Source organism: Colobus angolensis, unplaced genomic scaffold (assembly GCF_000951035.1).
Source record: "Colobus angolensis palliatus isolate OR3802 unplaced genomic scaffold, Cang.pa_1.0 Scaffold106, whole genome shotgun sequence".
NCBI lineage: Eukaryota > Metazoa > Chordata > Mammalia > Primates > Cercopithecidae > Colobus > Colobus angolensis.
Window position 1 is genome coordinate 228792 of NW_012111586.1, and position 21825 is coordinate 250616.

At 38.3% G+C, this 21825-nt stretch overlaps 1 protein-coding gene across 2 annotated transcripts in view; it reads right to left on the minus strand.

The window, feature by feature from the left end:
* FOXJ3 (forkhead box J3) overlaps window positions 1-21825 on the minus strand; it is a 163308-nt gene that overhangs the window by 128092 nt on the left and 13391 nt on the right. Inside the window, exons 1-2 of one of the 2 annotated variants that reach the window (XM_011944921.1) lie at window positions 14418-14454; window positions 12579-12639 (exon numbers count right to left, since the gene is read on the minus strand). In XM_011944921.1, the coding sequence (XP_011800311.1) occupies window positions 12579-12622 (44 nt within the window). In that variant the 5' untranslated portion in view covers window positions 12623-12639; window positions 14418-14454. Of the gene's footprint in view, window positions 1-12578; window positions 12640-14417; window positions 14455-21825 lie in introns of those variants that run through there. The other variant, XM_011944912.1, reaches the window with a different exon arrangement.

Consider the following 21825-nt stretch of genomic DNA (forward strand, 5'->3'; position numbering starts at 1 on the left):
AAAAAAAAAAAAAAAAAAATAGAGACAGAGATATAGATATGTGAAGTTTTGTTCTTGTCACAGTGTTGTTAGTTGCCTTGGAGTTTCAACTATATAACTGCTTTACAGACTGTGAGCTTTGTACTTTTATGATGGCAAGTACTGTCCTTTCGTTAACATGTTTAGAACTCCTTTCAGCATTTCTTATATGATCAGTATAGTGATATGAATTCCCTTCACATGTGTTTGTCTGGGAAAGACTTTATTTCTCCTTCATTTACAAAGCTTATTTTTTGGCAGGATATAAAATTATTGGCCGGTGGTTGTGCACGGTGGCTAACACCTGTAATCCCAGTATGCCGAGAGGCCAAGGCGGGCGGATTGTTTCAGTTCACGAGTTTAAGATCAGCTTAAGCAACATGGCAAAACCCTATCTCTACTAAAAATACTAGAAAATTAGCCGGGAATGGTGGCATGTGCTTGTAGTCCCAGCTACTTGGGAGGCTGAGCAAGAGGATCACTTGAGCCTGGGAAGTAAAGGCTGTGGTGAGCTGTGAGCACACCACTGTACTCCAGGTTTGGGTAGTAGACTGAGACCGTGCCCAAAAAACAAACAAAATAAATTCTTGGCTGGTAATTTTTTCCTTAAGGCCGCTAAAAATAGGTCCCCAATCTCTTCCAGCTGGCTTGTAGGGTTTCTGCTGAGAAGTTCAGTGTTAGTTTGATGGGATTTCCTTTATAGGTAATCCTTTCTTTCTTGCTACTCCTAGAATTTTTTCCTTCACACTGACTTTGAACAGTCTGATGACTATATCCTTAGATAAGGTTCTTCTTGCAATGTATCTCTCAGGAGTTCTCTGAGCTTATATCTGGATGTCTAAATCTCTTCCCAGACTAGGGAAGTTTTCCCTAATTACTTCCTGAAATAGCTTTTCTACACTTTTTACTTTTTTTCTCTAGAATACCTATAACCTGTAAGTTTGGATGCTTTATACAACCCCATATTTCTCCAAGACTTTTTCACTTTTCTTTTTTCTTTTGAGATGGAGTTTCACTCTGTCGCCCAGTGTGGAGTGCAGTGGCACGATCTTGGCTCACCACAACCTCCACTTGCTGGAATCAAGCGATTCTCCTGCCTCAGCCTCCCAAGTAGCTGGGATTACAGTCACACGCCACGAAGCTCTGCTAATTTTTTTGTATTTTTAGTAGAGATGGGGTTTCACCATGTTGGCCAGGCTAGTCTTGAACTCCTGACCCTCAAGTGATCTATCCGCCTCAGCCTCCCAAAGTGTTGGGAGTACAGGCATGAGGTACCACACCCGGACTTTGTTCACTTACTTTACTTCTTTTTTTCCTTATGTTCATCTGACTGGGTTAATTCAAAAGACCTGTCTTCCAGCTCTGAAATTCTTTATTCTACTTTCTCTAGACTAGCATTAAAGCTTTCAACTATGTTTTGTAATTCCTTCAATGAATTTTTCATTTCCAAAATATGTTTGGGTTTATTTTTCGTGATATCTCCTTTCATATCCCAAACTGTTTTTCTGATTTATGTGCATTTTCAACTTTCTCTTGGATCTCATTGAGTTTCTTTAAAACAAAAACATTCTGAATTCTTTATCTTATATTTCAAAGATTTTAATTTTGGTTAGGATCTATTGCTGGAGACTTAATGTGATCCTTCTGAGGCATTGTAACACACTTTTTTCACAGTTTCAGAGTTGTTTCTCTGGTTGCTTCTCATCTAGATTAGCCATCTCTCCTTATTTTTTGAATTTGCTTTCATTTTGATGTGATTTTTCTCCCCTTCAGGAGGTGTCTATAATATATGTTCTGTAGGGTCTTTTGGCTTTAGTTCTGGGTGCTTTCAGTGGCAAAGAGTCTGTATTAAGTTCCCTGGTTACAGTTAGCCTTTGATTGGTAGTTTTCCCAAATGCTGTTTGTATTACTGATGTACTGGGCATGGGAGCAGGCTTACTACATCTTGTGGGGCCAGGATGGTGGCCTTAGGAAGTTTATCAAGATCCCTAGTGCTGTACACTTGTCAGCAGATTTTCTACTGTGTCATGCAATTAAACTTCCAGGTCAGTAGGTGGCACTCACAGGTAAGAGCCAGCTGAAGCCAATGTAGATGGGTACATACTTGATCCTTGCTTACTGAGAAGCTCTCTGTTGCCTCAGGCAATGGGCTGATCTGCAGAATGCACAGCGGTCTGAGCTCCCTGCCCAGCCCTGGAGCAGGAGATCAAGACAGGTGGGTCCAGACCAGGCAGGTCCACCTACAGGTCCCCCAATAGCAGGGCATAAGCACCAGGTATGGGGGGCAGAGGAGAGCTGGGGGTCCAATGGGCAACCACCAGTTACCCAGAGGTGTGCCTAGGCATGGAGTTGGGAAATCTCCACTGCCCCAAGTTTTCTGTATGGCAGGTAGAGTACAGCCTAAACCCTAATCTAGTAAAGTGGATGCTCCAAATGCCTAGAGATATGTCTCTACACTAAGTGCCACTGAACCATAAAGCTTGCCTATGATAAGATTATATCAAATCATACAATTTTTTTATTTTTCAGTAGTACTATTTTGCACTGTATGTACTGTTAGTAGGCATGTTTTACATTTAACTCAGCCTATATTCAGTGATGCTTTTTATTCCCTATTACCTCTAATATATGATTTCTCCTCATAAAAACTCAAAATTTTTCCATCTCCCTGAAATTAAAAAAAAAAAACTGCTGTCTTTTGTTAACAAAAAAACAAAAAATTTTATCAATTTTAAACAAGATTTTTTTTTCAATTTTAGTATTCCAAAATTAAAGCGCTGGTTTTCTATTACCTTTTTCTACAGTCTCCTGCACTGACGCTTCTCTTTTTTACTTATTTTTTATAGTGCCCTCAATTAAGAAGAAAATTGTTTGGCAGCCTTCATTTAAGAAAAAAGCCTGAAATTACAATAAATACTTATAGCCAAGAGGCAGTAGAATTAAATGGTTACAACACAGGCACTGGATAACGACCTAAGTATGAATCCCAGCTCTATCCCTAATATATCTTTGAGTTAATTAACTTTACTTCAGTTTCCTCACTTATGAAGTAAGGATAACAATGGTACTGACCTCACAGAATTGTTGGGGGAACTTAATAAACTTAGAAGTCCTTAAATAATGCCTGGTCTAACAGTAAGAACACCATAAATAGTACCTACCAAAGTCAGTATTCAGTCACAAAAGCAACTTTATGTCCTTAAGTTAATGAATAAGTCAGTCAATAGTACTCCTCAATATCTGGTGTTCAGAAATGGAGGCCTTAGGACATCAGGATCTTAAAGACTAAATTATGACTGGGGGTGGTGGCTCATGCCTGTAATCCCAGCACTTTGGGAGGCCGAGGCAAGTGGATTGCCTGAGCTCAGGAGTTTGAAACCAGCCTGGGCAACATGGCAAAACCCCGTCTCTACTAAAAATACAAAAAATTAGCCGGGTGCCTGTAATCCCAACTACTGAGGAGGCTGAGGCAGGATAATCGCTTGAACCCGGGAGGTGGAGGTTGCAGTGAGCCAAGATCTCACTACTGCACTTCAGCCTGGGCAAAAGAGCGAGACTCTGTCTCAAAAAAAAAAAAAAAAAAAAGATCAAATTATACTTATGGTGAGATCCAGACTAGTGCTGTTAAGCCTGGCACAGTAGCCAATGTCTGTAAATCCCAGCACTTTGTGAGGCCAGTGAGGGCACATCACTTGAACCCAAGAGTTCTGAGACCAGCCTGGGCAACACAGGGAGACCAGTCTCTATAAAGAATTTAAAAATTAGCTGGGCATGGTGGCACGCGCCTGTAGTCAGTCCCAGCTACCCGAGAGACTGAGGTGGGGGAAACTCTTAAGTCCAAGAGGTTGAGGCTACCACAAGTCATAACTGTGCCACTTTACTCCAGCCTGGGCGACAAAGCAAGACCCTGTCTCAATCAAACATAAAACAGACCAGCGCTCCCCAACAGAACTTTCTCCAACAATGCAAATATCTGCGTGCTGTCCAATATGATAGCTACTAGCCATGTATAGCGAGTGAGCACTTAAAATGTGCCTAATATGACTAAAGAAGTGAATTTTTAATTTTACCTATTTTTAATTAACTTATATTTAAATAGCCATAAAAGGTTACTAGCTCCCATATCAGAAAACTCAAAACGCACTTTAGAGAAAGTTTCTGTAATGGTCAAATTAAGAGGATTTTCTCATTACTCATAATTTAATTGGAACATGCCATATCTAAACATGTACATTAATAAAGATTTTACTAATTCCAAAAAATTAATAAAAATGATAATGATAAATATGGCATGATAATGCAAAGGCTATTTCTGCCACTGTCTGGGACCCAAAAGCCTAAAATTTTAACTGTATTAAATAGAGTAAACATATAATATTAAATGTCAGCAACAAACTTAGCCTGAAGGTTAGTGGCAAACCTGAATACTACTTACTACTGGTAGATATTCTAGAATCTTAAAATTTAGGATGAAGGGGAAATAGAACAAAGGAAAACAGTAAACTTTCTTCTACCCCATGTTTTTATACTGTTAGCAAAGGATACAAATCTGTCCCATTCCCCTTCTTTTATTCTAAAAATGATGAACCTTTTTGCTTTCTACTATTAGAAACTAGAAAAGAGGAGAAAATATGCCAGATTCCTCATGTATACATTTAATTTCTTGAATCCTCTTCCTCTATATGGGAAGGGGAGTATAGCCTAAACTCCTAATGTAGAAGAGTGGGTGCTCCAAATGCCCAGAGATATGTTTCTGCATTGAGTGCCACTGAACCACAAAGCTTGCCTATGATAAGCTTTCTAAGTCAAATCATATAATTACTTTTTTATTTTTCAGTATAATTTTGCACCATGTGCACTGTTAGCAGGCACATTTTACATTTAACCTACCAGCATATTCAGTGATGCTTTGAAGTAAGAGCGGTGAAGTAAACATTAGCAACTCTATTTTTTTTTTTTTTTTTTTTTGAGACGGAGTCTCGCTCTGTCGCCCGGGCTGGAGTGCAGTGGCCTGACCTCAGCTCACTGCAAGCTCCGCCTCCCAGGTTCACGCCATTCTCCTGCCTCAGCCTCCCGGGTAGCTGGGACTACAGGCGCCCACCACCTCGCCCGGCTAGTTTTTTGTATTTTTTAGTAGAGACGGGGTTTCACCGTGTTAGCCAGGATGGTCTCGATCTCCTGACCTCGTGATCCGCCCGTCTCGGCCTCCCAAAGTGCTGGGATTACAGGCTTGAGCCACCGCGCCCGGCCTAGCAACTCTATTAAAGCAAAATTAGGAAAAGTAATTTGCCCAAGAGTACATGGCTAATACGTGGCAGAGAGAGATGTGAACCTGTATCTACATTATCTTAAGTCTATATGCCATAGCTGCTTTATCAATACCAGTATGCCTCTAGAAATGAGGCAGCAAGAAGGCTTGAAATAAATCTACCTTCTTCTGGTAGTTCTAAACAGCAGGGTCATCAATTTCAAGAGTAGGGAAATGAGGAAACAGATGGACAGGAAATTCATCTGGGGCACTCAAATATTTCTATGTGTTCCCTGGCATACAATAAGTAGACAAATAAGATCAATAATAAAAGGCATCTTTAAGGAAAAAGCGTTAACAAAAATGAGTGATAAAAAAGGATAAATACAGAAAAATGTAAGAGGAAGTGATCTCAGGCAGAAGGTATTAAATATCACCAGAAACTACTACAAGTACTCCTGTGTCCCAGGCTGCATACATGTGAGAACCATAAAATAAATCCTCTAATAAATGTTAGGTAATTCAGAAATGCAGAAAGGGTCCCATTTCAACAAGCCCTAAGAAACAGCAAACCTATTTTGCTTCGACCAAACCAAATTAACGGAAGTCCTAGCTCAAGCAATCAGACAAGAGAAAAAAATAAAGGGCATACAAATTAGAAAGGAAGAGGTCAAATTATCCTTGTTTACAGATGATATGATCTTATATTTGGAAAAACCTAAAGACCCCACCAAAAAACTACTAGAACTGACAAATTCAGTAAAGTTGCAGGAGACAAAAATCAACATACAAAAACCAGAGTTTCTATATGCCAAGAGCAAACAATCCAAAAAAGAAATCAAGAAAGTAATCTCATTTACAATAGATACAAATAAAATAAAATACCTAGGAATTAACCAAAGAAGTGAAAGACCTCCACAATGAAAACCATCAATTATTTATGAAAGAAGCTGAAGACACCAAAAAAAGGAATGATACTCCATGTTCATGGATTAGAAGAATCAACACTGTTAAAATGTACATACTATCCAAAGCAAACTAAAGATTCAATGCACTCCCTATCAAAATACCAATGACATTCTTCACAGACATAGAAAAAAAAATTGTAAAATTTATACGAAACCACCAAAGACTCAGAATACCCAAAGCTATCCTGAGCAAAACGAACAAAACTGGAGGAATCACACTACCTGACTTCAAGTTTTACTACAGAGCTATAGTAACCAAAACAGTATGGTACTGGCATAAAAACAGATATTGACCAATGGAACAGGACAGAGAACCAAGAAAACAAATACATGTATGGAGAGTGAACTCATTTTTGACAAAGGTTCCAAGAACATATAATGGAAAGAACAGTCTCTTCAACAAGGTGCTGGGAAAACTGGACACCTATAATGCAGAAGAATGACACTAGACCCCTATTCCTTGTCATATACAAAAATCAAACCAAAATGGATTAAATACTTAAATCTAAGACCTCAAACTAAACTACTAAAAGAAAACATTGGGGAAACTCTCCAGGATGTTGGAGTGGGAAAAGATTACTTGAGTTACACTCCACGAGCACAGGCAACCAAAGCAAAAATAGACAAATGGGATCACATCAAGTTAAAAAGCTTCTGCACAGCAAAGGAAACAATCAAAAAAGTTGAGACAAGCCACAAAATGGCTGAAAGTATCTGCAAACTACTCATCTGACAAAGGATTAATAACCAGAATATATAAGGAGCTCAAATAACTCTATAGGAGAAAATTTAATAATCTGATTTTTAAAATGGGCAAAAGATCTAAATAGGCATTTCTCAAAAGACATACAAATGGCAAACAGGTGTATGAAAAGGTGGTCAATGTCATTGATCATCAGAGAAATGCACATCAAAACTATAGTAACATGTCATCTCATCCCAGTTAAAATGGCTTTTATCCAACAGACAGGCAATGACAAATGCTGGAGAGGATGTGGAGAAAAGGGAACACTGGATTTTGAACACTGTTGGAGGGAATGTATATTAGTACAACCACTATGGTGAACAGTTTGGAAGTTCCTCAAAAACACAAAAAGTAGAGCTACCATAAAGATCCAACAATCCCAGCACTGGGTATACACTCAAAAGAAGGCAAATCCACATATCAAAGAGATACCTGCACTCCCATATTGGTTGCAATACTGTTCACAATAGCCAAGATTTGGAAACATCCTAGGCGTCCATCAACAGATGAACAGATAAAATGTGGTACATATATACATGAGATCCTGTAATTTTCTACATGGATGGAACTGGGGGTCATGATGGTAAGTGAAATAAGCCAGGCACAAAAATACAAACTGCATGTCCCCACTTATTTGTGAGAGCTAAAAATGAAAACAACTCGGAGATAGAGTAGAAGGATGGTTACCAGAGGCTGGGAAGAGTAGTGAGGTGTCAGGGAGAGTGAGAATGGCTAATGGGCACAAAAAAATAGAAGGAGTGACTAAGATCTTGTGTTTGATAGCACAACAGGGTGACTATAGTCAGTAATAATTTAACTGTACATTTTAAAATAACTAAAATAATATAATTGGATTCTTTGTAACACAAAGGATAAACGCTTGGGGTGATGAATATACCCCACTTACGGATGTAATTATGCACTGCATGCCTGTATCAAAATATCTTATGTACCCCATAAATATACATTTTACCCACAAAAATTAAAAATTGAAACAAAATGAAATTACAAAAAATAATCTATCGTTACAATATGTAAAAGAAGTATGTCATATGAGATACACACACATTCACTCGTATATATAAAGCAAACAGTCAAGGAAAGCTTTTGCTTTTTCAGTAAGCTGTTGTTATTACTGAATCTGTACTTGGAAATAAAATACAGGTACATCTAAGGATTCAAATCCATCTTATCCAAACTCAGGAAACAAAAAGATTCTGCTAAACTTTTAAGATTCTACTGTTTAACAGAAATTATATCCATCACTCTCTGAACTTTTTTGAGATACAGTCTCACTCTGTCACCCAGGCTGGAGAGCAGTGGCACAATCTCAGCTCACTGCAACCTCTGCCTCCCGGGTTCAAGCGATTCTCCCGAGTAGCTGGGACTACGGGCGAGCGCCAGCACACCTGGCTAATTTTTTATCTTTTTAGTTGAGACAGGGTTTCACCATATTGGTTAGGCTGGTCTCGAACTCCTGACCTCGTGATCCGCCCACCTTGACCTCCCAAAGTGCTAGGATTACAGGCGTGAGCCACAGTGCCTGGCCCCACTCTCTGAACTCTTACTCTTGCTATCCAAAACTCAGGAATTGAACAGATATGAATGGCCTGCTATCCCTCACTATCCAGACTCTTATCACCCAAACTCAGGATATAAATACAATAGATTCAGACTGCAAATACTTGTGAATCTTAACATAAATTTTTAATATAATTTCAGTGTTTAAAAAACTTCTGAGGATTTTTTAAGTAATATGCAGTACTCTACTAAATCCCATAAATACTAGCTGCAAAACATCTTAGAAAATATCTTCTTGTACCCTGTTTCTCAGCAGCCTATTGGAGCAAGGAAGGTAGCTATTAGGTTATTGCCCCTCAGCTCCAAACTGCAGCACCCCTACCCGTATTCTGCTTTGTGGTTGTTGCACTAAGACTCTCTGTAAAAGCTCTTCCAAGAAGAGGCACTCAAGATGAACTGAAAGGCTGGAGGAGGAGGAAGAAAAGACTGTATCTTCCTATGTAATCTTTAGGTTTCATAAGAGCATTTCCCCAACACAGGCTTCTTCAGCCCTATAGCAACAGGTCCTTCCAGTAGCAACAAGTGAATCCAGCTTGCAGTGTTTCCAACACTTCCAGAACTAGCTTCACCATAAACCACTGAGAGACACCAGCATCAGCCAGCAAGGTCTGGGACCCAACCTTACAGAACCCCTCTTCCAAGCTCAGACACCAGCATCGATCATGCAGCAGCTTCTCAGAGGTCTAAGTTTCATTTCTTTGGGGACTTTCCTCTAAGTTCCTAATGTTTTCTCGTTCCCTTTGGTCCCTGAGCCCTATAGGCAGTAGCTGCTTCCTGTTGTGTCTATCTTCGTGATATTTTAGTTTTGTTTTTATCCTTTCTGTTACTTAGTTAACATTTATATCTAGTTATCAATTCTATTAAAGTATTATCTCTGTTCAAATACTGGTATGATTTCAGCCTCCCTAGAGAATCCTGAATGCTAAAATAGTCTCATGTAGAATATGATGTTGTTACAGTGACTTTTGTTGAAATGCAATTCTACCTATACTAGCAAGTAAAGTAGACCAAAGTGTCACAACAATTTGATTACAATTACAGAGTATACTTAACTATCACTACAAACTATTCTGCAGTCATTTTTTAAGGCAAATTTAGAGGGCCTTTTTCTAATTCACATATAATATCTACTGGTATAAAAAAGGCAACCTCTGTTTTCCCAAATTTTCTACAATAAATATGTACTACTTTGTAATCATAAAAATACAGCAAGTCTAATTTTAACAACAATTCTAACAAAGTCAGATTAAACAAGGATCCAATATCATCCACAGAAAGTAGTACTTGTTTACCTTACCCTAAATACTTAAGGAGACTGAGGGAGTTTTAATCCATTTACTAAATACCCTCTTCCAACCAACAAATTTTTTATACTTTCCTTCTATTCACTACCTTCACTTACACATAAATTGCCCACTCCCACTCATACCTGTGCCTACAAACTCCCACCTGCCTATCCATTTTCTGATTCCCAGCCACATGACCAGTCTTCTCCACCAACTCATTTGCTTCCTGTCTTAAGATTAGTCACTTTCTCGATATACAGATACTATATACATGGTAGTATATACAAGAAAGATAAGGCAAACAAGCAATGTTTGTCAGTAGGTTTGAGTTACTTTAAGAGTTCTGGTTGTACTCCTATTTGGGCAGTGTAGTTTGCAGGGACCATTTCTGGTTTGGGGAAGACTCTACGGGAAGTAGACTAAAATTTATTGTGGTTATTAAGTAATCCAGTTTTTCTTCCCTTCTTCGTCTCAAAACAATACTGGCTTCCACTAAGAAAAATCGGTGACAGACAATGGTCTTCTATACATAAATCTAAGAATGGGAATCCTCTGTTTCAGACGTGGACCATACAGAATATTACAGAAATGAAAGACATACATAAGGACAGTAAATATCATGACTCTGATGCCATAGGGCTTCTCAGTTTATAAATTAAATGCTAGATATACAGTTATATCCCAACAAATTCTGATTGCAGAATATTGTGCTAAGGAATTACAACACAGTGAGTAAATTGTAACATAACTTATATTACCTCTTCTCTTTCATCAAACAAAAGTTACACACATATTATTCCTAACCCAATGTCATATAAAGGCTTAACCTAAACATAAATATAGTATTCACACAGAGATTTAAAATTTCAGTCAATTACCTTAATATATGAGTGTTTCAGCATTTCACACAACTAAAATATCTTAAGGAAGTCTAACCAGTAGAAAGTGGACGCTAAAGAAACAACAGTCATTTTACAAAAAAAAAAAAAAGCTTTTCTACTGAGAAATAGGACAGTCAGCCTTGACTTGCAAAACGTCAAGTACATAAAAACTACAAAGGTAACTTCATTGTTCATTTTGTGTGTGTGTGTGTGTGTGTGTGTGTGTGTGTGTGTGATTCCGGAAAATCAGGATTGCTCTCAAGCGAAAGGATTCCTTGATTTCCAATCACGGTTCTGGCAATTTTGTATCTCTCCTCTCTCTCCTTCTGCCCTCCAAAGCTGGGCAATTATAACTCTTCCTCAACTACACTGCTGCAACCACAATGACCTCCTCCATTGCTCCTCAAACATACAAGGCAGCCTCCTGCCTTGGACCTTCCTGCACTCCCTCTGTGCCTAAAGAATGCTCAACTACCACTTATCCAATATATGGCTCACTCCATCATACTTTAAGATCTTCATTCAAATGTCCCCTTTTTTAGTGAAGGCTTCCCTTAGGACTGGCCTGTCTAAAACAACACATACTCCTATTATTTCCTATTCCTCTTCTCTATTTTTCTCCTTAACCCTTATCATATCACTAACAGATATTTATACTATTTTGTCTATTAATTGTCCCTCCACCAAAATACAAATCCCATGATTACAGGATTTTCACATGTTATGCTCATTGCTATGCCCCAACATTTAGAATAGTGCCTGACAACAGTAGATGCTCAATATGCTAGATGAATAAATGATATGGCTGACTACACAACCACATGTAACTAGTAGGTCCTGCCATCAACACCTCATACTTTAAGATTTCAATTAGCAGATTAGGTTTAGATTATTTTTCACTCTGGGAACCATGACAATCCCTCAGGGGCCAATATGAAGGTAGAATATGGAAGCCTAAGCCAGCAAAAACAGTCACACATTTATCTGTTTTGCTAATTTGAACATATTAATTGATTGGCAAAACTGATCTGGTGACTTCAAAAGTCTGAAACCACAGGGTTGTACACAACAAAACAGTTCCTACTTTTTACATTTCTCATGTTTTACTGTAAATGAGAGAAATCTAGATATTATGTTTTTACCATCCCTTAGAAAGAAATTAAAATTAGTATCTTCAGTCGTATTTTGATTGCTACAAAGGCAATAAAAATTTACTATGTTCTAATTAAATTGAGTAGAAAGCAGATTAGCTTTTTTTTCTTTTTTTTGAGATGGAGTTCCGCTCTTGTTGCTCAGGCTGGAGTGCAATGGCACAATCTCAGCTGACTGCAACCTCTGCCTCCTGGGTTCAAGCGATTCTCCTGCCTCAGCCTCCCAAGTAGCTGGGATTACAGGTGTGAGCCACCACACCTGGCCAATCATTTTGTATTTTCAGTAGAGACAGGGTTTCATCATGTTGGCCAGGCTAGTCTCGAACTCCTGACCTCAGCTGATCCACCCGCCTCAGCCTCCCAAAATGCTGGGAGTACAAGTGTGAGCCACCGCACCCGGCCCAGATTAGTCTTTTTAAAAGAAACACAAAGAAGTGTTAATTATGTTGTTTCATGTACAAATTACCACACTATACTCAGTTCACTAAATGAACATTAAAAGCATATCCAAATCCCATTACCACAAAAATTTCAGTAAGCAGAAATATCACTCCATTCCGCCAAATTGCACTACTTGACAAAACAAGCTACAATATTTTATTCTGAATCTCACCCTGAAATTCATTGTAATATAAGGTGACCAGTCTAACTTTTAAAATGTTACATGTTCTAATAAAGAAAAAAAAAAAAGAGCACTCACCTTAATGAAGTTACAGATGGACAAGCCTGTCCATACAAACCCATCTGGCCACAAAGAGAATCTGAAAAGTAAAGAAGAGTTAGTTATCAGATGCTGCAAAGTAAATTAAATTAAACCGTAAGTCTCGCTTTAGATTTACTTTAAAACACTCTGAAAACAGAAGTAAAATGCTAAAAGAATCACCCTTATCAGAACACAAACTTACCTTCGTGGGGAACCTGGCGCTAAACTACTCATAGACGACCTGCTTCTGGGTCAGGGTTTTGTACACAGCAGAGCAGCTTTATTTAGAAAAAAAAAATTACTAGACATCCTTTTCTACTGTTTTACTGTATGCGTGATCTACCTAGTCTTGTATTTTAGTTGCCTATATGTAGATAGATCTCAAATCTTCATCTCTAGCAGAGATCAATCTCCTGATCTCCAAACAAATATCTAACATTCTGTACCGGAAATCCCAAATTCACCACGTTTAAAACCAAATTCATCATCTTCTCTTAATATACTTCCTTCCTGGATAAAATGGCACAGCCTTTTCATCTAAGAATGGCTTTCAGGTTTCGTGCTTAACTCTTTACTTTTTGTTAGAGCAGACTAATTTTTTTCCAACTCTTAGTCTCTATGAGGAATTACTTCAGTTAACACTCCTGGTCTCTTAGCCCACTCCTCTCCAAAGAGGTAAATTGGTTAGTACATAGAGCTAACTTAACAAAAGAACTGAGTTCCAGGGACTCAGACTCTTTTCATTTTTTTGAGACGGAGTTTTCACTCTTGTTGCCCAGGCTGGAGTGCAATGGCGCCAACTCGGCTCACTGCAACCTCTGCCTCGTGGGTTCAAGCAATTTTCTCCTGTCTCAGCCTCTCAAGTAGATGGGATTGCAGGCATGTACCACCATGCCTGGCTACCTTTTGGTATTTAGTAGACGGGGTTTCACCACGTTGGTCAGGCTGGTCTTAAACTGCTGACCTCAAGTGATCCATCTGCCTTGGCTGGGATCCCAAAATCCTGGGATTACAGGCTTGAGCCACCACGCCCAGCCCTCAGTCTCTCTCTTCCCTCTCCATCCAGGATTCTACAAGGCAATGATCTGAGTGTGTCTGCTCTGCTGACCCAAACATCCTCTAGAGTGAACTGTCCCATTGACAGATGGGGATGAGGGCCTGCAGAAAGTCAGTCAACTCATTTGGCTCTTAAACCTAAGTCACGTTCTACAATACAAAGTTTGTATTTATCAAAAACAAAGGCAACTCCTTTGAAAGTTAAACACGGAGTTACCATAAACCCCAGTAATTACAGGCACATATATCTCCAAGAGAATTTAAATGTTCCTACAAAACCATGCACACAAATGACTGTTTGCACACAAATGTGCAGCATTACTCATAAAGCCAAAAAGTGAAAATAACCCAAATGCTTGTCAACTAATGAATGGATAAACAAAATATGGTTTATCTAAGTAATAACCATATAAGACACAATGCAACTTCATTCAGCCATAAAAAGGAATGAAGTACTTTTACATGCTACAACATAGATGAACCTTGAAAGCCTTATGCTAAGTGAAAAAGACACAAAAGACCACATGCTGTATGATTCCATTTATATGAAATGTCCAGAATAGGCAAATCTATAGAAATGAAAAGTAGACTGGTGGTTGCCAGGAGATGGGGGAAGAGAGGGAGATTGCACATGCTAAGTCACTGCTAGGAGGTTTCTTTTTAGAGCGATGAAAATGGCCTAATTGATAGTGGTAATGGTTGCACAACCTTCTGAATATATTAAAAAACTACTGAATTGTACACTTTAAAATGGTGAACTTCACAGTATGTGATTTTTACCTGAATAAAAAGCTAATTTTTTTAAAGGTATTGTCTTGCTTCTTCATCTGTAGGTTCTTATTTCTCAGTCAGTTCAAAACCCAGGCAAGGGAAAATGATCTCATATACTGAATTGTCCAAACATCAACACCCTTAGTACCTCCAATAAGTTACCATTTACTACCAAATTCTAACTTTTAATTATCTTTCTAATCTGCTCTAGCTTCAATGCCTTAGTCCCAGTGTTATTCATTTTTCCTCTAGGTCACTGTCCTTAAATGACATCCTGAACCCTAGGCTTATTGACTGAAAAAACAAACATATACCAGTCTTCTCCCTACCCAAGCAACTGAACAACCAACAGGGAAATCTCACAAAAGAAGACTAAGGTTCACATTGAAGTCAGGAAATTTTGAAGTCCTCCAAGTCACAAACAAATCTCTGTGGCATCAAGTATAGTTGAACAATGATATTAACTCATTCAATTACATCCATATTTACATGGTTTTATTTGGTGCCAACAGCATAAATCTCCAAATCTTTTGAAAACTAATATGTATCAAGAAAGAGTAGAATGACACAACCAGAATATGAGTACTAAAAGCCAGGCATTAGCTAATGAGTATGCTGCAATACAAGCTATTTACTGTATTATATTCCATTACCAATAGAAAAGCATGGAATTCCTTTTAACATAAGCAGTATTCAAGTATACATTAAACTGAGTTACAAACGATCCACATTTAGGAAGAAGCCATCACAACACACTAACAGTTGTATAACAACATATTATTTGGGGGCATGGAGTGAAATAGAACTAAGTGTTTTGAAAAAGCTCTGAATAAGTTCTTTTTGTTTTTAAGAGATAGGGTCTTGCTTTGTTGCCCAGGCTGGAGTACAATGGCCAGATGATAGCTCACTGCAGCCTCGAACTTCTGGGCTCAAGCAATCCTCTTGCCTCAGCCTCCCTAGTATCTGGGACCACAGGTGCACACCACTGCATTGGGCTAATTTTTTTTTATTTTTTGTGTTTTGTAAAAATAAGATCTTGCTGTGTTGTCCAGGCTGATGTCAAACTTCTGGCCTCAAACGATCCTCCCACCTCAGCCTCCCAAAGCACTGGGATAAGGCATGAGTCATCACACCCAGCCCGAAATACTTAGGAGCTCTCTCCCCTTTCCCACCTACACAGAAATGTAACACTTTATAATTTACAAAAAACTTACTACCATTCATGACCCTTGTGGCTGAAGACTCAACACTGGAATCCCAACTATTGACAATTACTGCGTGACCTTGGATATGTTAACTTCCCTAAGGCTTAATTTCCTCCTTCATAAGAAAGGAAAAATGCAGTAAATGCCTCAGTTATTATGACAGTCGTTTGAATGAAAGCATTAGTGTAACACCAGACAAAGGTAAGAATTAAACATTTGTTAAAACTATTACACTCAGGAATGGAAAACCAAACGTTATATGTTCTCAAATGTGGGAGCTATGAGGATGCAAAGGAGTAAGAATGATACAATGGACTTTGGGGACTCAGGGGAAAGGGTGGGAGTGGAGTGAAGAATAAAAGACTACACATTGGGTACAGCGTACACTGCTTGGGTGATGGATGCGCCAAAATCTCAGAAATCACCACTAAAGAACTTATTCGTGTAACTAAGCACCACTTGTCCCCAAAAACCTACCGAGATTAAAAAAAAAAAATTAATTTATTTTATTTATTAAAAAAACTGTTACAGCTCTAGAGATCAAGAAGCTATTCTTTTTTTTTTACTTCTGAATTCAGCCCTATCTTTCCAAAATACTTGAAAGTATAAAATTCACTAACATCGATGAAGAAACAAACCCTTTGATTCAAGAAACTTGACTGAACATTGTAGATTATTATACCATTAGTCACAGGTAATCATCAAAGCAGTCGCAGAAATAACCTGTATCCTAATCAACCCAAATAGAAGAAACGTGCCAGAGGGAAGAGTAAAGGGAAAAGAATCCTGATGAGTGAGAAGCAATCAGCTGTTCATCCCAGCTCCTCTAGCTAAACCCGAAGGCAGTGGTACAGCTTGAGCTAAGAAGTCATCTGCTTTCAAAGAGCAATTAAAATCATGAGGCTCTTCAATCAGAAGAGAGGCCACATAGATAATTAAGACAAACGATTTAAAAAAAAAAAAAAAAAACTTGAGGAAGTTGGACTGCAGATAGCAGCAAGTGATTTAAGAGGGAAAAAGGCGATAGTGTTCAGTGTAGATCAGGAAGGATAAAAACTGAAAAGAGAATGCTGGCTTTTAAAAGAAGATACTACTACTACATTGGGCGAGTTTTGTGGAATAGTGAAGGCAAAAATTAGCATGGATAGGGGTTAAGAATCAGGAGTGAAAGAAAAATAATAGTTTAGCTACAAAGTGTATTAAATTAAGTAGAAAGTGTAATAACAGAAATTATAGATTAAGAATTCAGGAATGGTAAAGAATGTTACAACTTTCATCACATTATCTCTATTATCCTATTTTATTCTTCATAAATAGAAACAGAAAACAGAAAAGCTTGTCACCATCTGATATGATTTTTATTTCTCTCCCATTAGAATGTGAGCTCCATGTTTCATTCTCTGTTATATTCCCAAAACCTAGTATAAAGCCAGCATTCATATTTTTTCAGTGAATGAATAAACCAGATTCTTCAAAAGTTGGGGGGAAAAAAGAAACTTTACTTTATACAGTCTTTTGTATCCACCACTTTTTTCTACTTCTAAGCAATTTAGGACCAGTCTGCAGTTAGAAGATGAAAGTTAGGTATCCAGAATATATAAATCTTACAACTCAGTAACGAGAAGACTAATAATCCAATTTAATAATGGGCAAGAATCTCAACACACATTTCTACAAAGAAGATATATGAATGTCCAATAAATACATGAAAAGATGTTCAGCATAATTAATCACTAGGGAAATACTTTTTTTTTGGGAGACGGAGTTTCACTCTTATCACCCAGACTGGAGTGCAGTGGTGTGAACTTGGCTCACTGCGGCCTCCAACTCCCGTGTTCAAGTGATTCTCCTGCCTCAGCCTCCCAAGTAGCTGGGATTACAGGCACATACCACCAGGCCCAGCTAATTTTTTTTGTATTTTTAGTAGAGACAGGGTTTCACCATGTTGGTCAAGCTGGTCTCAAACTCCCGATGTAAGGTGATCCGCCCACCTTAGCCTCCCAAAGTGCTGAGATTACAGGCATGAGCCACTGCACCCAGCTGGGAAATACAAATTAAAACAAGACACCACTTCATACCCACTAGGATGGCTATAATCAAAAAGACACAAAATAACAAGTGTTGCAAAGATGTGAAGAAATTCAAACTTTTATGCATTGCTAATACAAGTGTAAAATAGTGTTGCTACTTTGGGAAAGTTTGGCAGTTCATCAAAAAGTCAGACATTAAGAGTTACCATATGACCCAGAAATTCTATACCCAAGAAATGAAAACATACATCCACACAAAAATCTGTATAAGAATGTACACAGTAGTATTAAATCATAATAGCAAAAAAATGAAAATAGGCCAGGTGCAGTAGCTCACACCTATAATCCCAGCACTGTGGGAGGCCAAGGCAGGCAGATCTCTTGAGCCCAGGAATTCAAGACCAGTCTGGGCAACATGGCAAGATCACATCTCTACAAAAAACACAAAATTTAGCTAGGCACTGTGGGTTGTGCCTGTAGTTCTGGCTACTCAGGAGGCTGAGGTGGAACGATCAATTGAGCCCAAGAGGTAGAGGCTGCAGTGAGCTGTGATCGTGTCACTGCTTTCCAGCTCAGCGACAGAGCAAGACCCTGTTTTGTTTTGTTAAAAACATGGAAATAATCCAAATGCCCATCAACTGATGAATGGATATGTTATATCCACATAACAGAATACTGTTTTGACAATAAAAAGGAATAAATGTTACAACATGTATAACCCTTAACAACATTATGCTAAGTGAAAGAAACCAATCATAAAAGATTACATATTGTAAGATTCCATTTACATCAAACATCCAAAATAGGCAATGTTAGTAATTAGATAGCAGTTTCTTAGGGTTAGCAGTAAGAGAAAAAGTAAATGGAGAATAGGGACTGACTGCTATGAGGTATGGGGTTTCTTTGCAAGGGAGGAACATTCTAAAATTAGACTGTAGCAATGGTTGCACAACCCCGTGAATACACTAAAAAACACTGAATTTTACACTTTAACTAGGTGAACTGGATGGTATGTGAATTATATCTCAACAAAGCTGTTAGGAAAAAAAATAAGTTCAGAACCACCACACACAAATGTTTTTATTCCTGCTTCCTGCTGCTTCTCTCACTAGTGCCACAGGATCCACTCCCAAATCCCACAGCTGGAACAGCAAAGGGAGAGTAAAAGTAACTACCTCACCAGAAAACAACTCTAGAAAAAACAATTACTTACAAATCTATAACCCCTTGAACCATTCAATAGTTATCTGGTGGCCTCCACTATTTTCAAACCATACTGTTTATTTACTAAACACATTTAAAGAAGATACATGTACGGCCAATAAAAAAGTTTCATACACCTGAAAAAATTATCAAGGAAACTACTAATATCTACAAATCGACTACTTAGGCTATGCCCCCCTCTCCTCCTAAAACAAGACCAGGGCCAGGAGGAGACTAACAGAAGATGAAAAAAATTAGCTTTGGCTTTTAAAGACTGTTTTAACAGTAGGAAGTATACGTAACTGCCTCTTTTCCTCCGTATTTTAGGACTAGTGTCAATAAAACAGGTGGTGAGTGTGGGGAAGGGGGGCTTCCTGGCCAAACATCACACAGCTATAACTTCTTCCAAACCCCAAACCTTACTTCCTGCAATTTATGTAAACAGATCACAGGCCACCCTCTTCAAACTAAATCATAACCCAAGCAAATAGCACAAGATTCTATTTCTGGGTCTGTCATTAACTCACTAGATAATCCTGAGGCTTCAGTCTCTCTACTTTGCTCAAAAACTTAACTACCTCATATCTGGTCCCAAAATCTTATCATGTGGTCTAATGAAGACTTTCCCAATTTACAGATTTATTTTTACTGAGAACCTGACAAAGGTATATGAAATTAGATCACATTGTAGGTTTAAATACCGAAATTATATGGTATATGAAATTAGATCACATTATATGTTTAAAGGTATATGAAATTAGATATATGAAATTAGAGGTATATGAAATTAGATCACATTAGATGCTTAAAAGTACATGAAATTAGATCACATTATATGTTTAAACCACCTTTATTGAATATACATGAAATATGAAAAATCCAAAAGATTATCTACTAAAAAATGTTGAACTCTTACATTTTAAGCAACATTTAAAGGTATTCACTAAACAAAGACAGAATAAGCTTTTGGAGGGCTAAAGGCTATGGAGGCTTTAAATTTGAGCTCAGTTATATTTAGAAAACCAAGATGCCACTTTTCTGGATCCTGTATCTTTATCTTGGGCATTTGATTCATGTGCTTTGCCTGGTGTAATTCAAAGCAACAGATCCTAACCATGTTGCTGAAAACTCCACTGAACCTAACAGAACTTACTGGCTGTCAGAGGAATAAAATGCTGTACTGAAACTGAAAACATAGGAAGCCATAAAGTCTCCACTGCCAGAGATGTTTAACAAAATAAAAATTACCTGCCTTGTTCCCAAAGTCAGTAAACAAACCACTACTGACTTGATAATCATTTCTAGCCCATTCCTGGAAATCCTGATTTAGGTGAAACTTGGGAAATCTAGTAATTAAAAGTTATCTCAGGTGATTCTGATGTAGTCTGATTACTGGTTTAAGACAAGGGTAGCAGAAAGGTTTCATATCATTTGTCAACAATGCTCAATAGGTAGCAGCTGCCTTAAGTGCTACAAAGAGAAAATAATGTCTAAACACAACCAGAAATTAGTAGTCTGCCAAGGACATGGTGAGGGGAAACTGGTAACATGCAAATCATTTATCTGTCATCCCTGGTTCAGTCAGACCACTGAATGGACTGTTTGCTAGGAGACTTTTGAGATAAGAAGAGATCCATGTCTGGATTTATTTACTTTTAACTGGCAGAAGCTCCAGCTGACTCTAGAAAGGTAGGAAACAGAAGAACAGACCTGGTATATGTACCAGGACTCTTCAAAAGTACTTATTAAGCACCCAGTATTATAAAGAAAAAGAAGACAGTATGACTTTTGCTCTCCAGATGTTTACAATCTTGTTGGAGAAATGAAAAATCTACATAACATAAAGGTGGGTTTTTAAAATAAAGCAAGCAAAAATATTTTTGTGCCACTTTGGATAATAGTGGGAGCCAGTGGAAGAATTGAGTGACAGGCCAAAAACAGTCAAGTATGAACTGACTCAAGAGGAAACCAAATGTGGGCTCCTGATCAGTACATGATTAAAGAGATGTATGAAGAAGATTCCGCTGTCATCATTTTCCAGGAAAAAAAAAAAAAATGGGAGACTTTATCATCAAGGCATGATGTATTGGAGGACAAATAATCCACTTCATGTTGTTTCTGTAGGCATCTGTCCCTACCACTGGAATGCTGGCTCCTAGCGGGCCATGTACACACTGAATTAACTTTTTATCTCCCATAATGCCTAGGACACGTTCTACACATAATACTCCAAAATGATTGCTGAATTGTCATCAAAGAAGAAAAAATCTAGCAGGTATTTCAAAAGGAACAGAATTTGGTACAGATAAGAGACGTGAAGGGCCAAAGAAGTCAAATTATCCAAAAGGGGGGAGAGTGGGAAGTGGCTGTGGTTCAGTTAAAGGAGATTTAACTTGGTTCCATTTTCCCCCTGGGATTGTAAACTAGTTCAACCATTATGGAAAACAGTATGGTGATTCCTCAAGGATCTAGAACTAGATGTACCATATGACCCAGCCATCCCATTACTGGGTATATACCCAAAGGATCATAAATCATGCTGCTATAAAGACACATGCACACGTATGTTTATTGCGGCACTATTCACAATAGCAAAGACTTGGAATCAACCCAAATGTCCATCAGTGACAGACTGGATTAAGAAAATGTGGCACATATATACCATGGAATACTATGCAGCCATAAAAAAGGATGAGTTTGTGTTCTTTGTAGGGAGGGACATGGATGCAGCTGGAAACCATCATTCTTAGCAAACTATCACAAGAACAGAAAACCAAACACCGCATGTTCTCACTCATAGGTGGGAACTGAACAATCAGATCGCTTGGACTCGGGAAGGGGAACATCACACACCAGGGCCTATCATGGGGAGGGGGGAGGGGGGAGGGATTGCATTGGGAGTTATATCTGATGTAAATGACGAGTTGATGGGTGCTGACGAGTTGATGGGTGCAGCACACCAACATGGCACAAGTATAC